Source organism: Sinocyclocheilus rhinocerous, unplaced genomic scaffold, assembly GCF_001515625.1.
Source record: "Sinocyclocheilus rhinocerous isolate Xijiao unplaced genomic scaffold, SAMN03320098_v1.1 scaffold1148, whole genome shotgun sequence".
Lineage (NCBI taxonomy): Eukaryota > Metazoa > Chordata > Actinopteri > Cypriniformes > Cyprinidae > Sinocyclocheilus > Sinocyclocheilus rhinocerous.
In genome coordinates this window covers 85,610-109,737 of record NW_015664019.1, presented here as the reverse complement: position 1 = coordinate 109,737, position 24,128 = coordinate 85,610, and the positions used below count along the sequence as shown (strand labels likewise).

Sequence of the window (24,128 nt, the reverse complement as noted above, 5' to 3'; positions counted from 1 at the left end):
GCATTGGATAGCTGGCCAATCAGAGCACACCTCGCTTTTTCAGACCGATGAGCTTTGTAAAAATCGACACGTTTCAGAAAAGCGGGGCATAGAGGAGAAACAATAATGTACAGTATGTGGAAAATAATGTGTTTTTTGAACCTTAAACCGCATAAACACATTTCATTACACCAAATACACAAAATAATGTTCTTTTTAGCAACGTCATGTGACCCCTTTAAATTGCTGGAACTGATGTTAAATGTGAAATGACATTAAATGTATTCGTTCACACCTATCTTGATGTCATCCCAAGGGTTGGGCGGCACCGGAGGCTCAGTGGGGGTCGGTAAGGTGGAATCGGTAGTCCAGTGCGCATGAAAACCTTTGGCCTCAATGAAAAAGTCGGCAAAGAAACGTATCACAAGTTCATTTGTTGTGCTTTCGATGACAGCAGGCATTTTGGAGCCGCAAAAGGGGCCTGTGAGAAAGTACATTTATTTGAATATATTGCCTTCTATAGACCTTAAAAGCATGGAAGCCATACCATTTTAGTGGACAGTATATTATAAACATATGTCAGGTTTGAATGAATGAAGGTTATAAATATGTCACAGTTTTATCTGATTTAAAGGGCCTAATAAATAGGCGCCCTTGAAAACGCATTCAATAACATCCTTGTCCTCGCTCACCGTATTTTTTCGCTCCAGGTTGTGTTCCGTCGTAGACTACCACGTTGTCATTGCACTGGCCAAAAAGGATGCCAGCTCCTTCCACGTCAAAATGAGTGAACGTCAATTTAATGGTCTTCCCCTTGGGAACGCGTATGGTCCACAGACACATGCTGTTAGCTGGATAGTTCGTGGGCCAGTTTTGAGACTTGATGATGCCTGTCTCCTCCTGTGAGAAACCTCCACATCCCTGGATATCTGCAGGACATCATAAGTGAGGTTTGGTGCCTTCGGACAGAGTAACGGCTATAAAATGTGACAGTTAAAGGTAGAATTGTTCCAACCAAGCAAAATGTCAGAACATTGTGTCTTGCTATTATAGCAGAAGTCAGCTGGCACATGGCATCTCAGGTTTTAGCCCCAGGTCCAGGACAAGCCACATGTCACCAGGGTCCAAAATTAACTTTTTGCTATACTTGCCAATGGCAAGATGTTTTTTTAGTAATATATATTTTTGTTGTAATTGCAATGTAGATGTTTTTCCTTGCATATTTCTGACAAACAGCACACTGCTTTTTCCAAAAGCATCATCATTTTGTCGGTAAAAAAAGTGTATGTGGTAAACGTGTCTGCAACTTAAAAAGACTGTAGAGACAATTGGTGCCATTTTTTTCTACAGTCTTTTCTACAGGTCATTGGGCTGCTTGCAAAATCAATATCACAATATCAATATCAGACAATCACTAATCACAAGCAATGTTAAGATTTATTTTGTCCCTCGTATTTTTGTTTTGTGGATGAATATTATTTTTTATTATAGAAAATTATGAAAATAAAATTATTTGTAATTATTTACAATTATTAGAGAAAGAATAACATTTTTATTGTGGAAAAAATATGAAAATACACATATTTGTAATTATTTAAAATTATTAGAGAAAGAATAGCATTTTTATTATAGAAAATAAATGAAAATCAAATAATTTGTAATTCATTCAAGTCATAAGTATGATGTAAACAAATCCAACTTTTTATGTCATAATTATGACTTTTTACGGGCTTTCATAGTTTTTTCAATAGGAAGCAATCATGTTTTATGTAAATATGCGCTAGACTGATATCTTTGGCCGTATGAACAAATCTTTTATATATAATGCACCGTAAACATGGTCTAAAATCATGTGCAAGATTAGACAATCACAGAAAATGTGAGGATTTATTTTGTTCATCATATTTTTGTGGCTTATTAGCATTTTTGTATTATAGAACAAGCATGAAAGGTTATTGAAATGCAAAGAAATATGGTATAAAATGTTCTATAAGGCCTTCTTTTTTGTTCATTTCTGGTCGGCTGCACAGGCAGAAGGAAACTGCAGGCAGAATTTACTGTGAGTCTAAGGAGAATATGTCACAGAGACAAGCTTTAACTGTGAGCGCTTGCAATGCATGTTAATGCAGGCGTCAATCAGCATGACTACAGATGGTTTCCTCTCCTTTTTTAGGGGTGTAGCATCTGGTGAAGGGGGAAATGTTTTTCATAAATGCAAGAATCTGTATATTTACTGTGAAATATAGCTCTTTCAAGTGCCACTGTGTCAGCCAGGACATTTATTTGAGCGATTTGGCACTATTCCAGCTTGTGGATGTGCAACAGATTTAGAATGAAATTTCTAAAACATTGAAATACTGTTAAAATGGGACGGTAAAATGATGTTGACTGTGCGTTTCCTACAGTTATTTTGCATTGCTATTCTACCCTCATTACCTTGACTTCAAAATATCCATAGGGGACACACGCATAGAAAATCTCGCAAAACACACAGGGTTGCTGATGGCTTTTGGCTCAGAGCCGCATCAGCAGGATTCATCCGAGGTGTGTGTATGTGTGTGTAGGTGTGAGTAGATAGATGCCTTTATAAGTTTGCAAGGTGTTTTACCAGAAAGGTCCTCTGGATACACAGCTTCCCATGTGGCAGAGAAGCCGCGGTCGGCTAGCCGAGCATCTGACTGGAAACTTAGCAACATGTTGTTACTGACACTGATAAGTACCGGGGGAAGAACAAACCCGCAGTGTGTGCCTGAGAGAAAGAGATAAAAGAGAAAGTTTCTGCACCACTCTCCATCTCCTGGCCCAAAGTCAGAACATTGGCATGGCTGGTTTTGCATCATTTGTACTCAAGGCCACCTACAGTACAAGGTTAGTCAAAGTTTGTTTCTTGCATCAACAAGACATCAATTAGTTTTACAAGAGACACTCCCCTCCTGGCTATTTTTGGTACTGTACACTAAAAGGGTCTTTTATGGAAGTCCATTTGCACAACATAAGAAAAAGATGCTTTTGTAAATTATAATTTTGAGATAACAGGTGGAAATTATGAGATACTAAGCAATAATTATGACTAAAAAAGTCAAAATTATGACATAGTACATCCAAATTATGACATACATCATTTTTATGAGATTAAAAAGTCAAAATTATGGCACAAATTGAAATTAGAAAAAGTAATTTAGAAAGGCAATTATGACAATTTTGTCATAATTTATTTTTTTTTGTCACAATTATGACTTTATCTTATAATTCAACCCTTTGTCTTTTTAATTCATAATTATGTTTTTTTCTCATAATACTTTCAATGTCATAAATATAACTGATTTTATGCTATAATTATGACATGAATTTTGGAAGACAATTTGTGCAACGTAAGAAAAAATTTGACATAAATCATTAAAAGTCCAAATTATGAAATTATCGAAATTATTAGAAAAAGTCATAATTTAGACAGGTAATTATGACAAATTTGTCATGTCATAATTGACTTTTGGTCACAATTATGACTTTTTTTTATCTCATAATTCAATCTTTTGTCTTTTTATCCTATAATTATGACTTTATATCTCATAATACGTTTAATATCATAAATATAACTTTTAATGTCATAATTATGACTTTTTACCACATAATTTCGATGTTAGAAATAATGATGACTTTGTGTCTCATGATTTTGACTTTTCATGTCATAACTATGACATTTTATGTCATCTCTTGAGGGACACCGTTTTACCAAGACAATATCAATTTAGAACGATCATGTCCAACTCCAGTCAAATTTTACTGTTAAATCCTTGTCGGACTAGAGATTATTTACCAACGTGAAAAAAAAAATCTGAGAATATTTCAGCATCATGTCATGTGTCTGAGTTTTCTTTTGGCTATGAATAAATCACTATTCTGAGTCAGTTATTTTCACTGGGTCAGTTAGCCAAACTGTTTGAATCGGTTCATGATTCAGTTTAAACGATTCGCTCACACAATGGAAATGCATCACATCATTTTGTCAGCGAAGAAAAATCTGTTTATTATTAAGTTAAACACCTGTATGTGAAACTGACAAATTACTTTGTACTCCAAATAAACACTTCTAGGGCTTTTCATACTTAAAGATGTAATATTAGTAATATTAAGATGTGAATTCACTGTATAGCTGAGGTTAACATTGTTTTGTTAACCTTTGTTAACATGCATTTCAGTTCAAACTGTTTGTACTATTCCTCTCTTCAGGGTAACACAGGCTGTCAGCAGAACTAACACTAACACACCGCTTCGTCTTGACAGCCAGGATAAAGAAAGTGATGTGAAGAACACACACACATACACACTTGTAAGGCAAGTAAGGGCACAGTGTCGAGACAAATCTTTTTTGTCCCATGGAAGAAAGTAAGTCAGATGACTTTGGAATGACATGAGGTGACTTTGTTTGAGAGTACTATTCCTAACAGCCAGCGAAACACTTGTCCTTTTTGTCCTTCCTTGTAGTTCAAACATCCCAAACTCTTGGTCTTTTCCCTCACACTTTTTCTACCATTCTTCCTCAACCTGGGACTTATTGACAGTATCTGGTGTGCAGTCCTTGAAATGCTGCTGCAGATAAGCGTATCGGCTGCTCACAGCTCTGTTTGATGTTCAGTAATAAGGAGCCGTAATTTATAGTATGCTCGCCTGCTGGCTCATGCCTCGCTGAGACTGATGATAATCAGTTTTTACAGCCCCTTTGTGTGAGGGATAAGAGAGAGCGATGAGAACGCCAGCTACTCTTGCGCCAGCGGTGCCATTTAGTGTTAGTTATGGGCCCCAAAACAGAGTCGAAGGTCGTCTCTGATAGGCCACGTTCTGGCACAGTGCTATGCTGGCTTGACATATTTCATCTAATTAAATTACTGGAAGATGTGTCACATATAAATAGGACAAGACGGTTCAAATATTAAGCCCAGTTTTAATAATTCAGTTTCGGGCAATTGCAAAACGAGGTGATTTTCAGATTTAAATAACATTGTTTAGAGCAGACTACAGACTACAGACTAGATCTGAGAGAAATACCCTTGAAAACTCACTGCCATGAGGCTTGGGCCTTGTGTTTGCAAGTTTGCAAGCACCATTTATTAAACATAAAGAAATACACTGAATAAAATCTCTGATAGGCCACGTTCTGGCACAGTGCTATGCTGGCTTGACACATTTCATCTAATTAAATTACTGGAAGATGTGTCACATATAAATAGGACAAGTCTGTTCAAATATTAAGCCCAGTTTTAATAATTCAGTTTCGGGCAATTGCAAGATGAGGTGATTTTTGGATTTAAACACAACATTGTTTAGAGCAGACTATAGATTACATACTATAGATTACAGATTACGTTTTCTGAGGGAAAACTCGCTGACTTGGGCCTTGTGTTTGCAAGTTTGCAAGCACCATTTATTAAACATTAAGAAATACACTGAATAAAAGTTTACTTTGAAACCCTTTAAACTCTGAAATTGCTAGAAAATTTCACCAAGAAATGGCAAGTAACACGAGATTTAAAATGAAATTTTGAAGTAGAAAGACTGAAATAGTATTTTCCAGTAATCTCGTAGTTACCATTGTACCTTCGTCTTTTCAGAGGCGCATCTTACCCAATGACCGCTGACTATCGGTGACGGTGAGTTTATCTTTTGCATTGGCCTGCTTCGCCCACGATGGCCAGATCAGTGATATGCATTTTGACAAGAAAGCCCTCATCCACTGAGATGTCCCAAGAGCACCTCAAGTTTGCAGGATAAGCCTGAGGATAGTTCTTGGAGTTTATCTGACCTTTACGTCCGAACAGCTTCCCAGGGGACCCACAGCCAGAGTCTGAACAGAGAGCGAGCGTTATTGTCGGAACAATAATGCACAAGAGAAATTCATCAGACCTTGCAGTGTTTAAATATCATCTGGCTTCATGTAAGGTAGAAAGCATGTCATGCATGGCACTGCTAAATGCTTGTTAACAGAGTAGATTTAATTGAGTGTTGCACTAAATTATATTCTCCACAGAACTTCCTCCAACACCCCAATTCACACATTACAGAAAAACACACAAAATAGCTCTTTAAATGCCTCAGCTGCTCTTCCTAGACAAAAATTTAATTAAATTATGAGCAAATGGAGCAAAAGTCTCCAGCTTCACAAATATTTCTCCTGGGGACAAATACCCCAGTAGATCCACAACAATGTCTCAAACTGTACTCAGATTTGCCAGTATATTTGCCAACATCTCTCATTAAATTAATCCAAATACAGATATTACATATATATACAGATATATACAGATACTAGCCTAAATTAAAATAATAATAATAATTATTATTATTATTATAAGCAATAGGACAAAAACCTACAGTAGAACAAATAAGAAATGCTACATACACTGTAATCAAATGTATAAAACACTGCATATTGTGCACTTCACTGTGTAAATTATATTTCTTCTTATTAAAGTTACAAAAGTAATTCAGTCAAGAGCAGTGAGAGATTTTCTCGCTTTTGTTGGTTGATAAACATGAATGACAAACAGCAGGAATCTTAGACTGCTGTCACTTTAAGAGCTGACCGGATCCAATATACTGTTACACGTTTTCTTTCTCAGCTGTGTGCTTTAATTTAAGACCTACATTACTGTGTTTATGAGGATACTTGTAAACAGAGGCATCATGCCCATTCAAAGTGAGGGGGCACATGCCCCCTCAGATTTTTGAGCCAAGTGGATTTTTAATGCAGCTTCCAAAAGACAAAAAATAGCCGATTAATATTTTCTATATTTAATATAATCACACTGGCGTGATTAGAATGTTCAGTGCATCATATCATCACAGGTAAGTGATGCATTGATTCAGTTTGACTGTACTTACCTTCTGGAGCAGGAGTTTGGGTCTGAACAGGTGTGGTAATCGTTGGTCCAGTGGTCATGGTCTTGGTGGTGGTCGTTGGAGTGGTTGTAACTGGTGGGGCACTAGCTACTGTATAGGTGGCACTGAAGCCTTTAGCAGTCCCGCTCGAATCAGACTTGAAACGTACCACCATACTACTGCCACTAGACAACACTGGAGCCGGGAGACTGTTTCCACAGAAACGACCTACAGTAATTGAGATTTATATTTTTTGGCAGATAAAAATGAGTGCACAGATGTTCGGTGAGGAACAAAGGCAAGCTTTTTGGATTCGGTAAATGTCAGTTCTCACCCAGTTGGGCGGCACCATCTGAAGCGCCATCACAGACATCCACAAAGTCACCACATGATTCTGGGACAAGGTTAAACGCTGTGAATGTTAGCCGGACCTTTTCCCCATCAGGTACGTGTATCATCCACTGGGTGACCCATGCAAATGAAATATATATTATATATAACCCTCACCTTTAAATAACTAGAATACATTGTATTTAAACTGCTATTTTTGGCATTTTGATTTTGCACATGTACAATGCATAAACTGATCCAAATGCAATTTTGGTATCCTGACAGGGCTGGTGATTGAAATTGTGCTTTCTCATGCATCTTTAGTTAGTTTCAAGTCAAGGCTGGAAGGCTGGCTGTAGATTAGCTGATGTGGGTAAATATCCTGCCAGATGGAGCCACGATGTGAGGAAGCTTCCAGCAATCTGACGTCCACAATCAAAGCCCCTCATGTCAAAACTGATCGTCAAATCCTCCTCACAAACTGCACAATTTCCTGCGTATGTGCAATCTGAGTGTCACTGGAGTCATTATTCATAACAATTTGTCAAAGCGTGATGCAACTATATTTTTTGACGTTGTGAGGAAAATGTGCATGTGCAAAACACTCCACCTCCGATGCTAGAATGTTATGGATGGGTGCAAGCAAGGGCATTGGTTGCTAGTCTGTTCTGGATGGTTGTTAGGTGATTGCAAGCTGGCACGGTCAAAAGAAACCAACCCCAGTAGCTACATTTCCATGCATCCAAATAATACTTTTTTAATTGGATTGATGGCTCAATCGGATTGAAAAGGCTTCATGTAAACACCTCAATCGATCCAACTGAGCTTGATATGAATTAAAATTCTTTAGTATTTTAAAAAAGAGGTATAGACCTGCAATAATCCATTCAATAGGAAAAAGTATAACAGTAAATACTTGAATCTGACTATCTTGTCAATTGGTTTCAAAAATACCTTGCACACGTCTTTTACAATAAGATCTTTGTTTTACGTCTTACGAATATGCATAGGTTTATTTACGTCTTACAAACTGGTCAGTGGCGGTGACTGAATATTTATAAAATATTTGCTTTAAAAAAACCTCTTCTGACATAAATGTCAGTTTTCTTTTTAGATATACATCAAGACAAAAATGACAATAACTGGTCTGAATACATGTAATGTAAACTGTAAAAAATGACCGTGAATTTAACGGTAAAAGACTGTAAAAATGCTACAGTAAAAACCTGTTAAATGGTTAACGGTAAATTCCCCTACTATATACGGTGAAAAACTGTATTGGATATTACATGTATTGGACATTAATTTTACGGTAGTATACCATTTTTGGAAGTGAAAAAGACCGTATAATTTACAGTGAACAACCGTAAATTGACATTCCTAGAATTCCCTGCATTACATTTCAAATTTGATGTTTTTTTGTTGAAATAACTATGTTTCTTCTTAGTTTTTTCTTATCAGTTTTGTATATTAGGGTTGTGTGTTACACCTAATGTTGTTAAATGAATGTTAATTGCATTATTTCAGTTTCATGTGTGTTACCATGATGGTGTTTGGTGTTTGTGTGAATGACACTGTGCACCTTCTATATATGTTATTATTTAAAAGCTGCTTGTGATGGGCTTTGGTTCATCATGTGACTTTCTCATCACCACCTGCATTTGGTGGTTATCAGTGTATTACAAAGGTACAAAACAGATTTCAGTACTTCAATAGGTTGGTATATTAACATTTTATCAGTTAATGAAATTACGGTATTTAACTATAAATTTAAGTTAAAACCGTAAAACCTAAAACGTTGCTACCGTATTTTTTACGGTAAAATTCCGGCAACCACTGCTGCCGTTTTTTTACCGTCAATTTTACGGAATTTTATTTACAGTGTACGTGTAAACAAAAATGTGCATCAGATTGCAAAATCTAAGGTTTATATAAACTGAACTTCAGATTGGATTTATTCGCACTGACAAAAATTATTGAAAATACTAGAAAATGGCTAATATTCCTTTTCATTGTGGATTCATTTAATCTGTTTTATCATATACTGAAAATCAAGTCCTGTCACTTGGATAGTTACATAGAAATTGAGGTATCACTCATGTCCGCAGCACAAACAATCTCTTACTGTAAGTATGAGCAATAGTAATAGTGATGATTACATTACTGTTTAAAAACAAAGGGATTTCTTCTTACACAGGAGTCAAATATCTTCATGTTATTAATTTTGATGGTGAAGGTTGTGCATGAGTAAGGCAGACGCTATTGAACATAGTGTTAAGAGCAATCGGATCGTAGGTGGAAAAGGACAAAGATACAGACTCCAGAGAACAAACTGGAAAATGACAGATTGTGATAAATCAAGAGCAGGTGTAGAGGTCATATTGATCATTGGAAGCACCTGGTAGAGTGCGCCGTTCTCATAGTTTTGTGAGGGAAAGCCAGGGGTCAACAGCTCCCCATGGTCACCTTGAAGAACGCCACCAGCCCCAACTATTTCTAGAAGCATGGGAACGAGAGAGATTTAGCTGCAAAGAGAGACACCAAAAGGGTATTCTGACAGCACCCCAGTTAAACACACACACACATACACTAATGCGCTGTGCCTCTTTCTAGGTCAGCTGCAGCGAGACACATATAACAGCCTCTCAGTATCTGGCAGAGTAAGATACAGTCACTAAATGATGATATGAAAGACGCAGCAGACGTGTATTGTTAAATCTCAAATGTTCTTCCACCGTGTTAATAATACTGTTATGTAATTAACTAATTCATTATGTAATGCCCATTGTCTTTACCTGACGTTGTCTCAGGGGCCACAGCACGGTACAGGGCTTTGAATCCCCTCTCTGTGTGTCTGTCATTGGTGTCGAAATACACAAAAAAGCTGTTTCCTAAGGACACTATCGGTTTAGGTGAATAATAGCCACAGTACTTCCCTGGAGAAGAAACATATAATATTATTTTAATTTTATTTTTATTATATTCTATTTTTTAGAACGGTAGTATTTTTTTGGCAACTAGATTTGTTAGAAAGGAGAATAATTTAACAAACTCAAAAACAAAACATCTGGATGCATTATGGTTATTTTCTTTTGATTTTGGGTGTAAAATACATAAATACCTTTTAATTAAGAGATTGACTAATTCAAAGTAATCAAAAAAAAAAAAACAATCCGAGTAATCCAAAAAGAAATCATTACAATATCAATCATATAGCAATAAAACAAAAGTAAACAAATGTTGGTAACACTTTATGTGTCCTTGTTACATGTACTTAATGTAGTAATAACAGTAAATTATGCATAATTACATGCAATAACCCTAATCCTAACCCTATAGTAATTACAAGTAATTGATTACTATTACTTGGTACTTAAATGTATAATTACACTGTGACAAGGACACCGTAAAATAAAGTGTAACCCAAATGTTCTTAAAATCAAACATTGTGTAATTGTAATTTATTAATATTACACCATAAACCATAAAAATGGCACGGGCTCAATTGGAAAATCCCTGTCCATACAAAGTGACTGATGAATTTGTGTCAAAACACTGATTTTGATTCAACCCAGCCTTTGATATCAACAGAAAGATTTGCTATATATATTGCATTAATTAATTTTCCAGTTTTGGGTTGTGACCCACCAGTTGAGAAACGCTGGACTAGAATATCCAGGGAAATAAATCGCTTTTGCTTTAGGTAGAGTGGCCAATCTCAGTTTTGTTGTGTGTCCTCTCATTCAAACTGAAAATTTGTCAGGACATGCTCAGCATAAGCAATGGCCCAACAGCCAAAAAATGATGACCGGTAACATTCAGTCAATCTGTCAGAAGTTAATTGCCTCATGCCCTCTGGAATAAATGCAGGCAGATTGCTTCTGCGCTCATGTAAATTAACTTACAGTGATTTTTTTCCTGACTCTCTGCAGGAAACAGAAATGGTTTTGCCAAAATGATGACCAGCCACTGCACAAGACTCACCAATAATGCCCAGTTCGTCCTTGAGAGTGATAAAGTCGGCCTCACACGTATTGGAGTCCTGTATAGAGAAGTCTTCAAACCAGAGATGGATCACCTGGAAGAAGAAACCAAGATAACTCATTTTGCTGTTTGCCACTTTCCACAAATAAGGTACAAATGGTGTCCCATTACTTTGTCATGGATTAAAGGCACAATTAAAACTTATAATCAGGTATTTCATACCTTGAAAATCTAATGCAAAATCAAACAGCACATATAACTTGAAAAAAAGTTAAATGTGATGTTTTTAAGACTGAGTCCCTACTTGAAGCCCTATGTGTGGAAGGTGCTTTCAGAAACCAAAGCATGTAGGTCATTTAAACCTCACAGTGTCCTAATGAGCAGCTAACGGCTAATGAGCTGAGGTAAGTGTCATCCGGTACCTTATTGGCTTCTACTGTGATGTGCCAACTGCAGCTCATGCCATTGTCGTAGCTGCTGGGATAATTCCCACTGGAGAATTCCCCTGAGGAAGCCGTCAGCTCCTGCAGACTCCCACATCCCGTATCGATCTCATCCTCTGCGGACAGAGACAGAGCGAGGGATAGAATTTGACATCGCCTGTGTAAACAGATTGATTACATTTCCTCAGCAGCACCCTGCAGGTGAAGCTATTTCATGGATTCAGCCTCATGGAGCATAATGCAGTTTTAGTGTGGTAACCGAATTTGAAAGGAAAGGATAATGTGTGTGTACCAATAGCTGTATATAATGCACTGCATTCATCATTAGAGACGCAAAAATACTCTTAAGTTTAATGATTATGTGAAACATAAGCATTGTAAGTTTAAAGTGAAACTTTTGCTACAAAGTTTACTTGAGGTGTAATTTCACTCATATGAAGATTTTTCATTATTGTGCACCAGAGTGAAAAAGTACTTCTGGAAGTAGAAAGTGATTACAGGAAGTTTCTAAGAGCTATTTTTGAGAGTATTATGCAGCTTAACTACGTAATTTATGTATATGTATATGCCGCTTTCCAGTGCTTTCTGAAGAGGAAAGTGCTGCATTGTATGACACAGATTTCACAATAGTGTTGTTCCAGTGAGGCTGATTCAACCAAATGTATAGTAATTTTGCGCTGAGAAGTAATTTAAAGTTTTATCAATAACCTCAATCATTCAAAAGTAACTTTATAGTTGTAGTTTTATAGCTGTTGCTTATAATGAACACCAGCAGCATCAGAAGGCAAAAGGAAGTCATTTGGGATTTGGATTTAATATATAGCATTAAAACTCTTTTTTTCATGAATGTCAAGCAGCAGAGATTCATTATTGACTAGTTGTTTGCCAAGTAAACGACTTTGTGGCATTGATCAAGTCTATTGATTTGACATTATAGGCCCTTAGAATCATAAATAATTACACATTTTCTATTGTTTTATTTAGTACCACTGAGATGCTTTATCTACATTTATATCTGAGTGGAAGTCAGAGCTAAATAAGTGTGCAAAACTAATTATCTTGAAATATATCTGGATTTGGAGCAACAATAACTCACCTTTTGGACTTGAGTTGTTCCTCTCAATGACAAACACCACTACTTTTCCAATAGTGACAGCAGTCAGGGCTACAAGTAGGAAGATCAAGCTCTTCTCTAATGTTGTCAGACCTTTCTTGGACGTCATCTGTCCTGATGTTCCTCAGGGTTCTTCGGCGAGAAACAGATAAATGAGGTCTTCAGCTGAAGCTGACTGAGCAACATTCTCCTCGCAGATGGTCTAATATTTATAACGTTGTGTTGATCTTTGTAGAGCTGTACTTTACTCTCAGATGGGTTTGCTGTATAACTCCACAAAAGCAATTTCTGCAAGTATCTCCTTAATGCATTTTACTGCATGTGTGACAGGTCAGGTTGTAAATTTAGGAAATCGTACTGGCTTTATCTAGGAAGTCTTATCGGTTAAGTGAAAGCAACATTTACAGTCTCAAATAATTAACTACATAAGAAGTATCTTGCTTGTTAACCACTTGTAGACTTTGTTTAGTAATACTATTGAAGATTAAATAATTAGTTATATACTTAACCTTTAACGTATTAGTATTCTCACTCTATGCTTTGTCATTTAATGAGATATTATTTCATCCAAAAATTTAATTTCTCTGTGTTGTTTTGTCCATTAAAGTATGTGGTCCAGTGTTGTTTTGGACTCAGTTGACTGTCACTGTATGAAGTACTCTTCAAAATAGCTTCATTTGTGCGTCATTTTGGAATGACATGAAGGTGAGTAAATGATGACCAAATTTTCATTTTTGGCGAAAACTATCCCTTTAAGGCTTTGCTGCATGTCTGGACACAATGCTTCTGAGTTCATACAAATACCTGGATCTATTGGGTCTAAAAATAAACAGCCTAAGGGCCAGCAATTGTAAACACTTTGTATTTGGGAAGAAAAAATCAACAGAGATTTTGTTCTTTTAGCTTGCAGTGCCACACATACTGTCAAGGCCTGTTTGCTTAGGCATTGAACAGGACGAATGAAAGAGGGTCTTTTTAAAGAGCCCCTTTCACTGAAGCGGCCCATATATGCTCAGTCGCTCGACCAGAGGTTTGTTCTGATGGAGCCTTTGGAAAGCAGTGTCACTATCTGGCTCACTCTTCAAAGAGTGTCGTTGAGGTTCTTTCTGGAATTCTGGAGAGAAAATAAGTTCTGCACTGAGTGGCACTTCATTATCTCGTGAAGATAATGAGGAACTGTGCATTGCTCTCATAAATACCAGTAATGACCTGTTATCCAAAAGATTACAGTGTAACGTTCTCGTCATGGGAGAGATTTTATTTCTCTGAGCTATTTTTGATTGATAATTTTCTATTTTTCTCCATGTGTCCGTTTTGCTGGTTCAGCACATCCCATAGATCAATGTTTCCCAATCCTAGTCCTGTAGAACCCTAAACACTGCAGACTTTAGATGTCTCCCTAATCAAACATACTGATTCAACTCATCAACTCATTAGTAAAGACTCTAAAACCTCAAATGCGTGTGTCAGATAAGAGAGATATCAAAAACATGCAGTGTTGGGGGTTCTCCAGGACCAGGATTGGGAAACAGTGCCATAGACGCTCAATCGGATTGAGATCTGGGGAACTTGGAGGCCAAGGCAACACCTTGAACTCTTCGTCATGTTCCTCAAACCATTCCTGAACAATATTTCAAGTGTGGCAAGGGGCATTATCCTGCTGAAGGAGAACACTGCCATCAGGGAACACCAAGGCCATAAAGAGGTGTATACGGTGGCTTAGTTGTGCACAACACAACGAAATCTCCGCAACACAACAAAATCGCCACAACACAACGCATAGGACTAATTTTGTTGTGTTGTGCAAATTTTGCTGTTATGGCTTGTTTCTGTTGTGTTGTGCTAATTTCATTGTGTTGTAACTTTTTCCGTTGTGTTGTGCTAATTTCGCTGTGCTGTGGCTTGTTTCCTTTGTGTTGTGCTAATTTCGCTGTGTTGCGGCTTGTTTCCTTTGTGTTGTGCTAATTTCGCTGTGTTGCGGCTTGTTTCCTTTGTGTTGTGCTAATTCCGTTGTGTTGCGGCTTGTTTCCGTTGTTTTGTGCTAATTTCGCTGTGTTGCGGCTTGTTTCTGTTTCCATTGTGTTGTGGAGATTTCGTTGTGTTGTGCACTACTGGACCACCGTAGGAGTACATGGTCTGCAATAATCTTTAGGTAGATGGTACGTGTCTAAGTAACATCCATATGAATTCTAAGACCCAAGGTTTTTCAGCAGAACATTGCCCAGAGCAAAACACTGCCTCAGCCGGACTGCCTTCTTCACATGCATAGTGCATCCTGCTGCCCCAGGTAAACAATGCACATGCACTCTTCCTGATCTAAAAGAAAACATGATTTATCAAACCAGGCAACCTTCTTCCATTGCTCTGTGGTCTAGTTTTGACGCTCACATGCCCATTGTAGGTCTGCGGCTACGCAGCTCCGGCAAACTGCAATGCACTGTGTGTTCTGACACCTTTCTAGCATGAACAGCATTACATTTTTTAGCAATTTGAACTACAGTAGCTCTTCTGTGTGAGCTTGGGCGCCCATAACCTTAACGCTGGTTTACCGGTTGTCCTTCCTTGCACCAATTTTGGTAGATATTACCACTGCATACTGGGAAATGGACTTGCCATTTTGGAGATGCTCTGAACCAGTCATCTAACCATTTTTCCTGTTTACAACACACGAAATCCAAGAACTGACTGTTCACTTGCTGCGTAATATATCCCACCCTTTGACAGGTGCCATTGTAACAATATAATCAATGGTATTCAGTGGTTTTAATGTTGTGGTTGATCAGTGTATGTATTATATGTAACATTATGTCAATATCACCTGCCATAGAGACATGTGGGGTACAATGTAGATTTACTGACACCTGATTTGGACGTCACTGTTAGCTGGGAGCCGAAGCTGTGAGTGAAGAGCGCCATATTGTCAGGATTTAATTAAGACGAGGAGGAGAGTGAAGGGCAGGCGGCGTCTCAGCATGAGATCAGGTGCGTGTAGAAGATGATGGTCTGTCACCCTGCAGCTATTTGCACATTTTTTATTTAACATTTAATATGAGCCGATGAGGAGACTGAATATTCTCAAAGTACCTCTCACAAATTGTGGCTAATAGGAAGTGACAGTGCTGTCATCACATAACCAGAATGCCCATGTATCTCGTATAAAGACTGTAACTTCTTTATCCGGCGTTCAGTATTTCAGTAATATTTTTAATGCAGCATGTTTTTAATATTGTGGTTTAGAAATAACAGACAGGATCATCGCATGAGATGAAGTTAATCAAGAATGCTGTAAAGATTAGTGACATTTAATGTCAAATTTTGAACATTTGACGGATTTCCTCTCACATTGAAATCATCCATGCACTAAATTGTTATTATGCCATGTCTATTTACGGTATATACAATAAATAAATAATAAAAATTAATTATTTCAGTAATTCATTTTTATTATTTATTTATTGTATATACCGTAACTACACACACACACACACACTTATTTCTATTTTTTTATGTTAGATAAAAGTTCTTACAACAAAAACAAGGTTTCTGTGCTGTGCCTATGATGCTTTATAATACAAGTATGTGACATCAAGTTGTACCATGTTCATGCATAGTGCTGTATACATACAGTATAGACCAAACCAGAGGGAGGTACAGTAGGAGAAGGACAGAGAGAGTAAATCAAGGGTAAATGTGTGTGTGTGTGTGTGTGTGTGTGTTTGTGTGTCACAAACATATGTAGGGCAAATATTCCGCAGGGAGCACCGCCATGAGAGGAAGCGCTGGAGCTCTTCCAATTATTTAATGCAGCAGCAGCAGGTAAACAAAAGGGAGCTGTGATGGAGACGGCAGCTGATGCAAAACTGATCAGACAACCGGGGAGAAGCTCTGATGTAATCTCCTGCTGCTGCTGCTGGCCCCGAAGAGAGCTTCATACAGTGATGTAGGGGAATAGACTACGATATGTACTGTAAATGCATGAGAACTCGCTGGGTTTGCAGTTACGAGAACTGCAGAATTCCCTGCAGTAAATGAGGCATTGCGTTTCTTTATATTTATTTGTATAGTGCCAAGTGAAGGCCAGTTCTTAAATTATGTAAATTGGAATGATACAGATCTGTTTTTATTATACAACATTTGCAAATGACATACACATGAGATCTAACTCATGTAACAGATGTTTAAACCCCCAAAATAATCCCTGATGTATCTTTAAGTGTCTCATTAGCATCATTATTTCCTGATTAATGTGAGCGATATAATATACAGTATAATTTTGATGGAGTAAGACACTGCTGTGAAATGCTTGCTAACCAACACTCATGAACCGCACTGATTGCTGTAAACACAGTAACTGCTTTTTTTTCTCATTTTAATATAAAATCATGGTAACATCAATGTTGGACTCTTGAACAGAAATGGGCTCAGTTTACATCAATTATGGCAACAAGCATCGGGAAACTCTTGCCTATTTTTCTAAATTAAATTTAAAAAGTTGAAATATTCACAATAAATCAACATTATGTTACAAATAAAATTATGCAAAAGAAATATCTACTACTTGGAAAGTTTACAAAGATATTCAACTAAACAAAGTCAGTTAAAAAGGTTATATGCATACATCTGCTCGTCAGTGCAGTGCATAATCTTGGGTAGTTAGAAGACTGAACTAATACACATGCAGATAACTACATATTACCATTACTGTTATTATATTAATTATAATTATTGCCATTGCACTCTAAACATCATTACAGCTTTACTATCACCATAAATAATTTCATCTTTTTCTAAAAATATTTTCTTTAAGATTAAAGATATGTTCTCCACATAACACTCAAATCACCATTAGTTTCTATATTTAACAAACTCCTCAAAAATCAAATGAGAGGAATCTCCCAACATGCTTTGCACAGTCTCATGGAAGATCACATCAATGACAACCAAACGTCTTTCATTCTAGCACTGACTGCCGCGAGCAACAGTTGGGTCGGCGAACATTTTGAAACATGGACCTGAAGTTGATGTTAACCTGCCTTCTCTTGTTTTTCTTGCCGGGAGGTGAAGACAAGGATTTTCTGAGAACCGTCTGGGCGATGATCTTCTTCTCATGCTCCTTGATTTTACACTGCAGGTGACTTTGAATGGCAAAACCCAGCGACTCGAGATCTACCGACGCTCCATATACCTCCCACGTCATACCCTGCTCGTCCCACACGACGTCATGCACACTCTTCTTCGACTGCTTGGCCTCTTGGTCGTCTTTCTCAGGCTCCAGCTTGGACGCTCCCTGCTTTTGCCGGTTTGTCTTTTTGCTCTGAGGTGTGGAGCTTGATGTTGGAGGAGTAGCCGTTGTGATGTCCTTTGGAGGTTTTGCAGATCCTGCCTCCTTAGGCAGCTCGGATTTAGATGCAGGAGGCTTGGCCGATTTTTCTTGCAGATCCTTGCAGGCCTGATTAGATGCTGCGATGGGTTCCTGCACACAGGCCACATTATGAGGACCAGATGCAGGTGAACTTTGGCTCTGAAGGTGACAGGTAGTCTCGTTTGATTGTTTGGTTTGGCTGCAGGTCTCGATATTGATCTGATAAACCGGTTGAAGTGGCGAAAATCCTCTTTGGCTGTTGTGTAGAGGCTCTTTAGGCTCGGCCCCGAGCTTGGACTCTTCCTGAAGGTCAGCATCTACATGCACCATCACTGTGTCAGACTGTGGAGGCTTTGTACTGGATGAAACAACAGATGGTGTGTTGCAATAAATCTCTGAGGTGGTTTTCACCTCAACAACCACTGCTATACTGTCAGTCTCCTCAGGTAGCAGGCCACCTGATCTCTGATGGGGTTGTAGAGATAGAAGACTTGGGCTAGTGGCTGTAGATTGACTGCAGACTGTAGCCACCGCCTGCACCTCCGCGTCATGCCGTTGCATGCTGGGTTGGTTGCCTAACTCGACGGCTGAAGTCATGGTAGATGCCTCTCGATAGAGTTTGCAGTGGACCGGCTTCTGCTCTTCAGGAGAAGCTCCTTGCGTTTGGACCTCTTCATCAATCACTTCCATGTGACTTGCATTGCTAGTTGAAGACTCCATTGGATGTCCAGAAGAAATGTCTTGAGAGGTTCCTGTTGGTTTAAAATCCTTCTTCGTGAAATCGTTGATACATTTGTCCTCTTTAGTGGGTGTATGATCGATCTCGTGTAGTTGTGGGTTCTTAATACTTGTCCCAGGTGCTGGTTGAGATGTTTCGGTTGTTGCAACTTGAGAGGGATTGGTTTTAGGAGCATTGGTGGTGGATACCAGTTCAGATGGGCTACTGCTGGTGATGCAACCTGCATCTTTTGATTGGGATAAAAGTGGCATGTCTTTGATTGCGTTGTTGGCTCTGGGAGATGAATCCTTCTGAAGGGAAGCCAGAGCCTGGCTTGGCATTTGATTGTGAAGTGTCTCTTTGATTGCACTAGTTTCTTCAACTACTGATGCTTTGCTCTGTGCTTTGGGTTCATGTAGTTCGTTTTCAAGTGTCTTTGTTGTGCTATTGCCATTTTTCTCCTTGTTGTGTGTAGCTGTAGACGATGGGCCGGATGTTGAAAGGACAGTTTTCAAATTCGAATTCGTGTCACGTTCAGTTTTTCTACCTTCAGCGTTCCTGGCACACTGACCTGTCGTCATCATGTTTGTGTGACTATTTTGAGGTTGCTTGTGATCTTCGCTGTCACGGGATGACATGTTTTTGTCTTCAAGGACAGTCCCTCCAAGAAGAGTGGTGTGGGAATCTTTGACGGAGGACTTGAGGTGCATATTATCCTGATCTGGTTTCGTTTTTTGGCCAGAGGAACAATCCTGATTTAAGGTTAACTTTGGCTCAATGTCCCAGTTAGCATTTAACTCTTTATTTCCCAGCACATCTATATTGGTGAGCTGCGGCATCATCTGGACAGTAACAGTCCTTTTGGGGTTTGGTACATTTTCCATGTTGAATCCCTTTTTGTGATGAAAATCCAAAGTCAAAATATTCCAAACTCAGTTTTGTTCCCTCCTGAAAGCCTGATATTGTCCTCTCCAAGGCTTCCCTAGAGCAGACAGATAAAAATAGTTTTAGATACACAAGAGGAGATACACCTACGGCTGTCTTCTTATGATCATTATGAACGAACTGTGTTGGGATCTGCCATTCATCTGCAAACCATATACACAGTTATGAGGGAACACAAGAAACTGAAACAAAATATAATAAGAACGAAATAATAGGAAAGTGTGCCAGTGATTTTAGTGTAAACGTTTGAGGTTATTTATAACTGTACGGAACAGCTCAATAGGTAGTTCCACTAAAATGAAACAAAAAGTACAACTAATCCATCATAAGCCATTACTCGTAGCAGTGTCATCCTTTACTTGTTCAGTCAAGCAGTACATCAATAGAAAAACTGTTTTTGTGACATCAATTACTCTGTGCAACACAGGCTTATAAATTATTTAGAAGATGCTTAAGATGCTTAAATTACACCAAATACACAAAATAATGTTCTTTTTAGCAGCATCACATGACCCCTTTAATTTTGAGTCTGTCACATGCACATTTATTGTAAAAAACTACCAACACAAATATAAAGACAACATGGCACAAAAAAATAAATAAAAAATAAATATATATATATATATATAAATTATAGTTTATAGTTTATCCTTATAAATTAAATACAATTTAATTAACTGTAAATGAAATTGGTAAAAAAAAATACATTTTCTTTGTACATTATAATATAAAATAGACAGTTTTATGACATATATGAAGTAAATATTAAATATTCAGGAGGACAGACTATGTATCTAGTCTGCTGAATTAATTTAGCATTCAGTACATTGGGAATATTCAAAATATCACAGAGATTTTCATTGGTATGTGATGCTCCATACTCCTATTCATTAGAATATGAATTGTGGGTCCTAAAAGTAGTTTGTTGGCATAATTACTTCAAACACAACAGAAATACACTGCAGTCAGCATAACTGATAACAACAACACTTTTTCTCAATATACTACAACATTTAGTCTACTATCAGATTTGGAAGTTTATTATAATCAAGCAATAAAGCAATTACACTATCAAAGCAATATACTGTGATAATTAGCAATATATTTTATGATCATTTCACTAGGACATATAAAGTCAGTATTTGTATTCATCCCACCATATTCTGTATCATTCTCTATTCTGAGGAGCTGGTGAGCAATTATTCTGTGTTTGACCTTAGCAAATCAAATAGCCTCGAGGAGCCTCAAAAATGGAAATCTTACAGTCAAACTCAAACCGCAGCTGATTCATGGTAAAGATCAATTAGTTTCACCAATGAAGCCATAGACTCAATGCAAAAGCATACAGTACAAACACATTTAGGGTTTTATAGTATTCAGAGCATGCAGAAGTATCATCAAGCATCATAAAACAACAGCTACTTTTTACTATAACAATAATCCTCATTATCATACTATATCACTAAGAATGCTTTGTTTATAGACAAATACAAGACCAAAAGATAGATTAATCAGCTAATATTAGGCCATTTTGAGATTATCAATATCGGCCAGTAATTATGTCCACTTGGCTGATTAACAAAAGGAATATTTAGTGTGCATAACAGTTACAAATCAATCAACACCTTTTATGTACATATCAGCAATTATATTGACCATTGGACACCCTGCTTCTAGTACACTAAATGAATACATAAATAAATGGTGTAGGATTTACTAAGAAAATAGGATAGACTTCAAAAATTCTAGTAAATTTCACAAATTGCCGTAATAATTACAAAGAAACAGTAAAACATGGAATTGAACATGAAAGTTTGAAGTCACTGCTTTTCCAAAGTTTTAATTAAAGATCACCGGAGTATGTTTTACAGATAATTTCAATATTTCATGTTTAATTCAACATGTTACTTGCCGTTTCTTTGTAATTATTTGTGAAATGTACTAGCAATTTCTGTGAAAGTAATTTTTTTCACCAATTTTTTTTTTCAGTGTAGAACTGAAATAGTATTTTCTTGTAAAACATGCTCCAGTAATCTGTTTTATTTAAAAAACGAAAAACCTTTTTTTTTTACAGTCTATAGCCATTAGCCAATGACAAACCCACTATGTTTTTCCATGCAAATACTAATATTTTACCATGCCTAGACTAATATGCATATGAACAAAGCAGTTCTGTCTGCTGAAGAAAGTGCTTTTGGTGTAGTTTGTATAATTATGGTATGGTGGGTATGGTATTTTACATTTCTTTCCTTTTCCGTCCTTTCTGTGCGCCATATCACACACACACACACACACACACACACACACACTCACTAAATAAATAAAATACTAATATTTTACCATGCCTAGACTAATATGCATATGAACAAAGCAGTTCTGTCTGCTGAAGAAAGTGCTTTTGGTGTAGTTTGTATAATTATGGTATGGTGGGTATGGTATTTTACATTTCTTTCCTTTTCCGTCCTTTCTGTGCGCCATATCACACACACACACACACACACACACACACACTCACACTAAATAAATAAATAAATAACAAAACACTGAGCCAGTGCGATTCACTGGCCACTGCGGAAACATTCACTCTAATTGCCTGACAAAAGCATGACAGTCAATTAAGTCTCAAATCATGACCTGTCATTGATAAAAGCCGTTCGAAGGACACTCACATCTGCAGGAGGATGGGGGTGGGGAACACACTACCAAATATTATTAAGTTCTGGCATCACATATTAAAATGTTAATTTCTATATCCAGCAGATATTTCACAAGAACATAAATGCATCCAGACTTCAGGCAGGGAAATGCATCTTCATAAGTATCTCCGCAAGGAGCTGGTTAACAAAAGACTACACAAATGACCCTAAAAGAATCCATTTTAACAGGATGAAGTCATGCATATTGATTGGGGCTGTAAATAAGACGACAGATTGCAATGCATGCAGTAATTTACAAAGAGATACACGTGTTACATTTGCAAACACTAGCAAACTCATCTTTAAATTGGGTTACGAGTGCGTGCACACACACACACACACACACACACAGTGAACTAATGATATTCAATTTCCTACCTTTAAATGCTATTCAATCCCCTACCCAAACATTTTGCATTCTACATTTTAATGTACAATTTATATATATATATATTTAGTTTCACTGGCCACAGCATAGCTGATTTCAGGTTTTTCCATCTTTGTGGGTGCATTTGATCCCCTGTAATATAGGCAAAACCTGACCTACACACACATGCAGTAGGACAAAAGCCAGACAAAGTCCAAATAGCACCATGCATTAGTATGATAAATGAATTAAGCCTATATTCATTGGTTTAAATCTCTTAAATGTGAGTATTTGTCAATCACACCTACCATTTTCTTAAGAAAACCATTTAAAAAAAAAAGAAAAAGCTTTGCATAAGAAAAAATATTTTAAAAACATTTAAATTTTTCCCCCCAAAAAAATGCTGAACCCACCCATTTATATAGCCTACAAATCCTTGCCTCCTATAGAGATCTCATAACTTGACCTTGTTGGCAAATTCCCCCACTGTGATGTATCCCTGTAGGAGCTGCAGATAAGAATACACGGGCATAAAAATCCTACCTGGTGCGTGCGCGTCCGTCTCATATCATTTTGCGTTTGATTAGTGCGCTACTGATGCGCTGCTCGTGCACTAGCTGGTGCGCTCGACGGATTATCAATGAAAGAATGTTAGGCGCGTGTCAGTGAGATAAAACCACGCCTTCCAAGCGCATCCGAATCTCAAGTTGAATCTTCCTGTGGCGGGTGGCAGCAGGAGGCACGCGCTTCTCTCTAGCACCGCTAGATGACGCCAATGCTCCTTAAAAACTCGAGTAAAAATAAGAAAAATACTTGATCTCTTCGAAGGAAATTCATTCATGTCCTAGCACCAAATATATTGGATAAAAAGCTCGTTGTTTTTTCTCTCTTAAAAATGGAAATCATATTGAGTTATTTTCTTTCCACAACATCACAATTAAGTAAAAAAATACAATAATATAATATAATACAAATGTTTTTTTTCTTCACTACTTTGGTTTGGTTTTAAAAGAAGAAGAAAAGAAGAAACACCTGGAATATTACCTAATGACTTTTTAAAATGTAAATAATTAAAAAATTAATTAGGTAATATTCTAGGTGTTTATTCTTTGTCTTGTTAGTGAACAAACAATTTCAAACAAAACACACACGTTTGGGAATATTGTTGTAATTGGTAGGCGTATATATGTATATATATGACTCTGGAGCACAAAACCAGTCATAAGTAGCACGGGTATATTTGTAGCAATAGCCAAAAATACATTGATTTTTTTTTTTTTGCACCCTCATTTTCCAGATTTTCAAATAGTTGTA

At 37.3% G+C, this 24,128-nt stretch overlaps 1 protein-coding gene and 1 pseudogene across 1 annotated transcript; both read right to left on the bottom strand.

The window, feature by feature from the left end:
* The window catches only part of LOC107729376 (cubilin-like), a 22,199-nt pseudogene extending 9,364 nt beyond the window's left edge, over nucleotides 1–12,835 (bottom strand).
* A 4,618-nt stretch (nucleotides 12,836–17,453) lies between these two features.
* On the bottom strand, nucleotides 17,454–23,501 carry LOC107729386 (G protein-regulated inducer of neurite outgrowth 3-like). The gene is made up of 2 exons (XM_016539867.1): nucleotides 23,358–23,501; nucleotides 17,454–19,788 (listed from the first exon to the last, which is right to left on the bottom strand). Exon 2 carries the CDS (start codon nucleotides 19,688–19,690, stop codon nucleotides 17,678–17,680), a length of 2,013 nt encoding a protein of 670 aa, XP_016395353.1. The 5' UTR covers nucleotides 19,691–19,788; nucleotides 23,358–23,501; the 3' UTR covers nucleotides 17,454–17,677.
* Between the last annotated feature and the right edge of the window lie 627 nt (nucleotides 23,502–24,128).

Excerpts from the sequence above, each read along its gene's own strand:
- LOC107729386 (XM_016539867.1), bottom strand. The coding sequence starts at position 19,690 with ATGGAAAATGTACCAAACCCCAAAAGGACTGTTACTGTCCAGATGATG.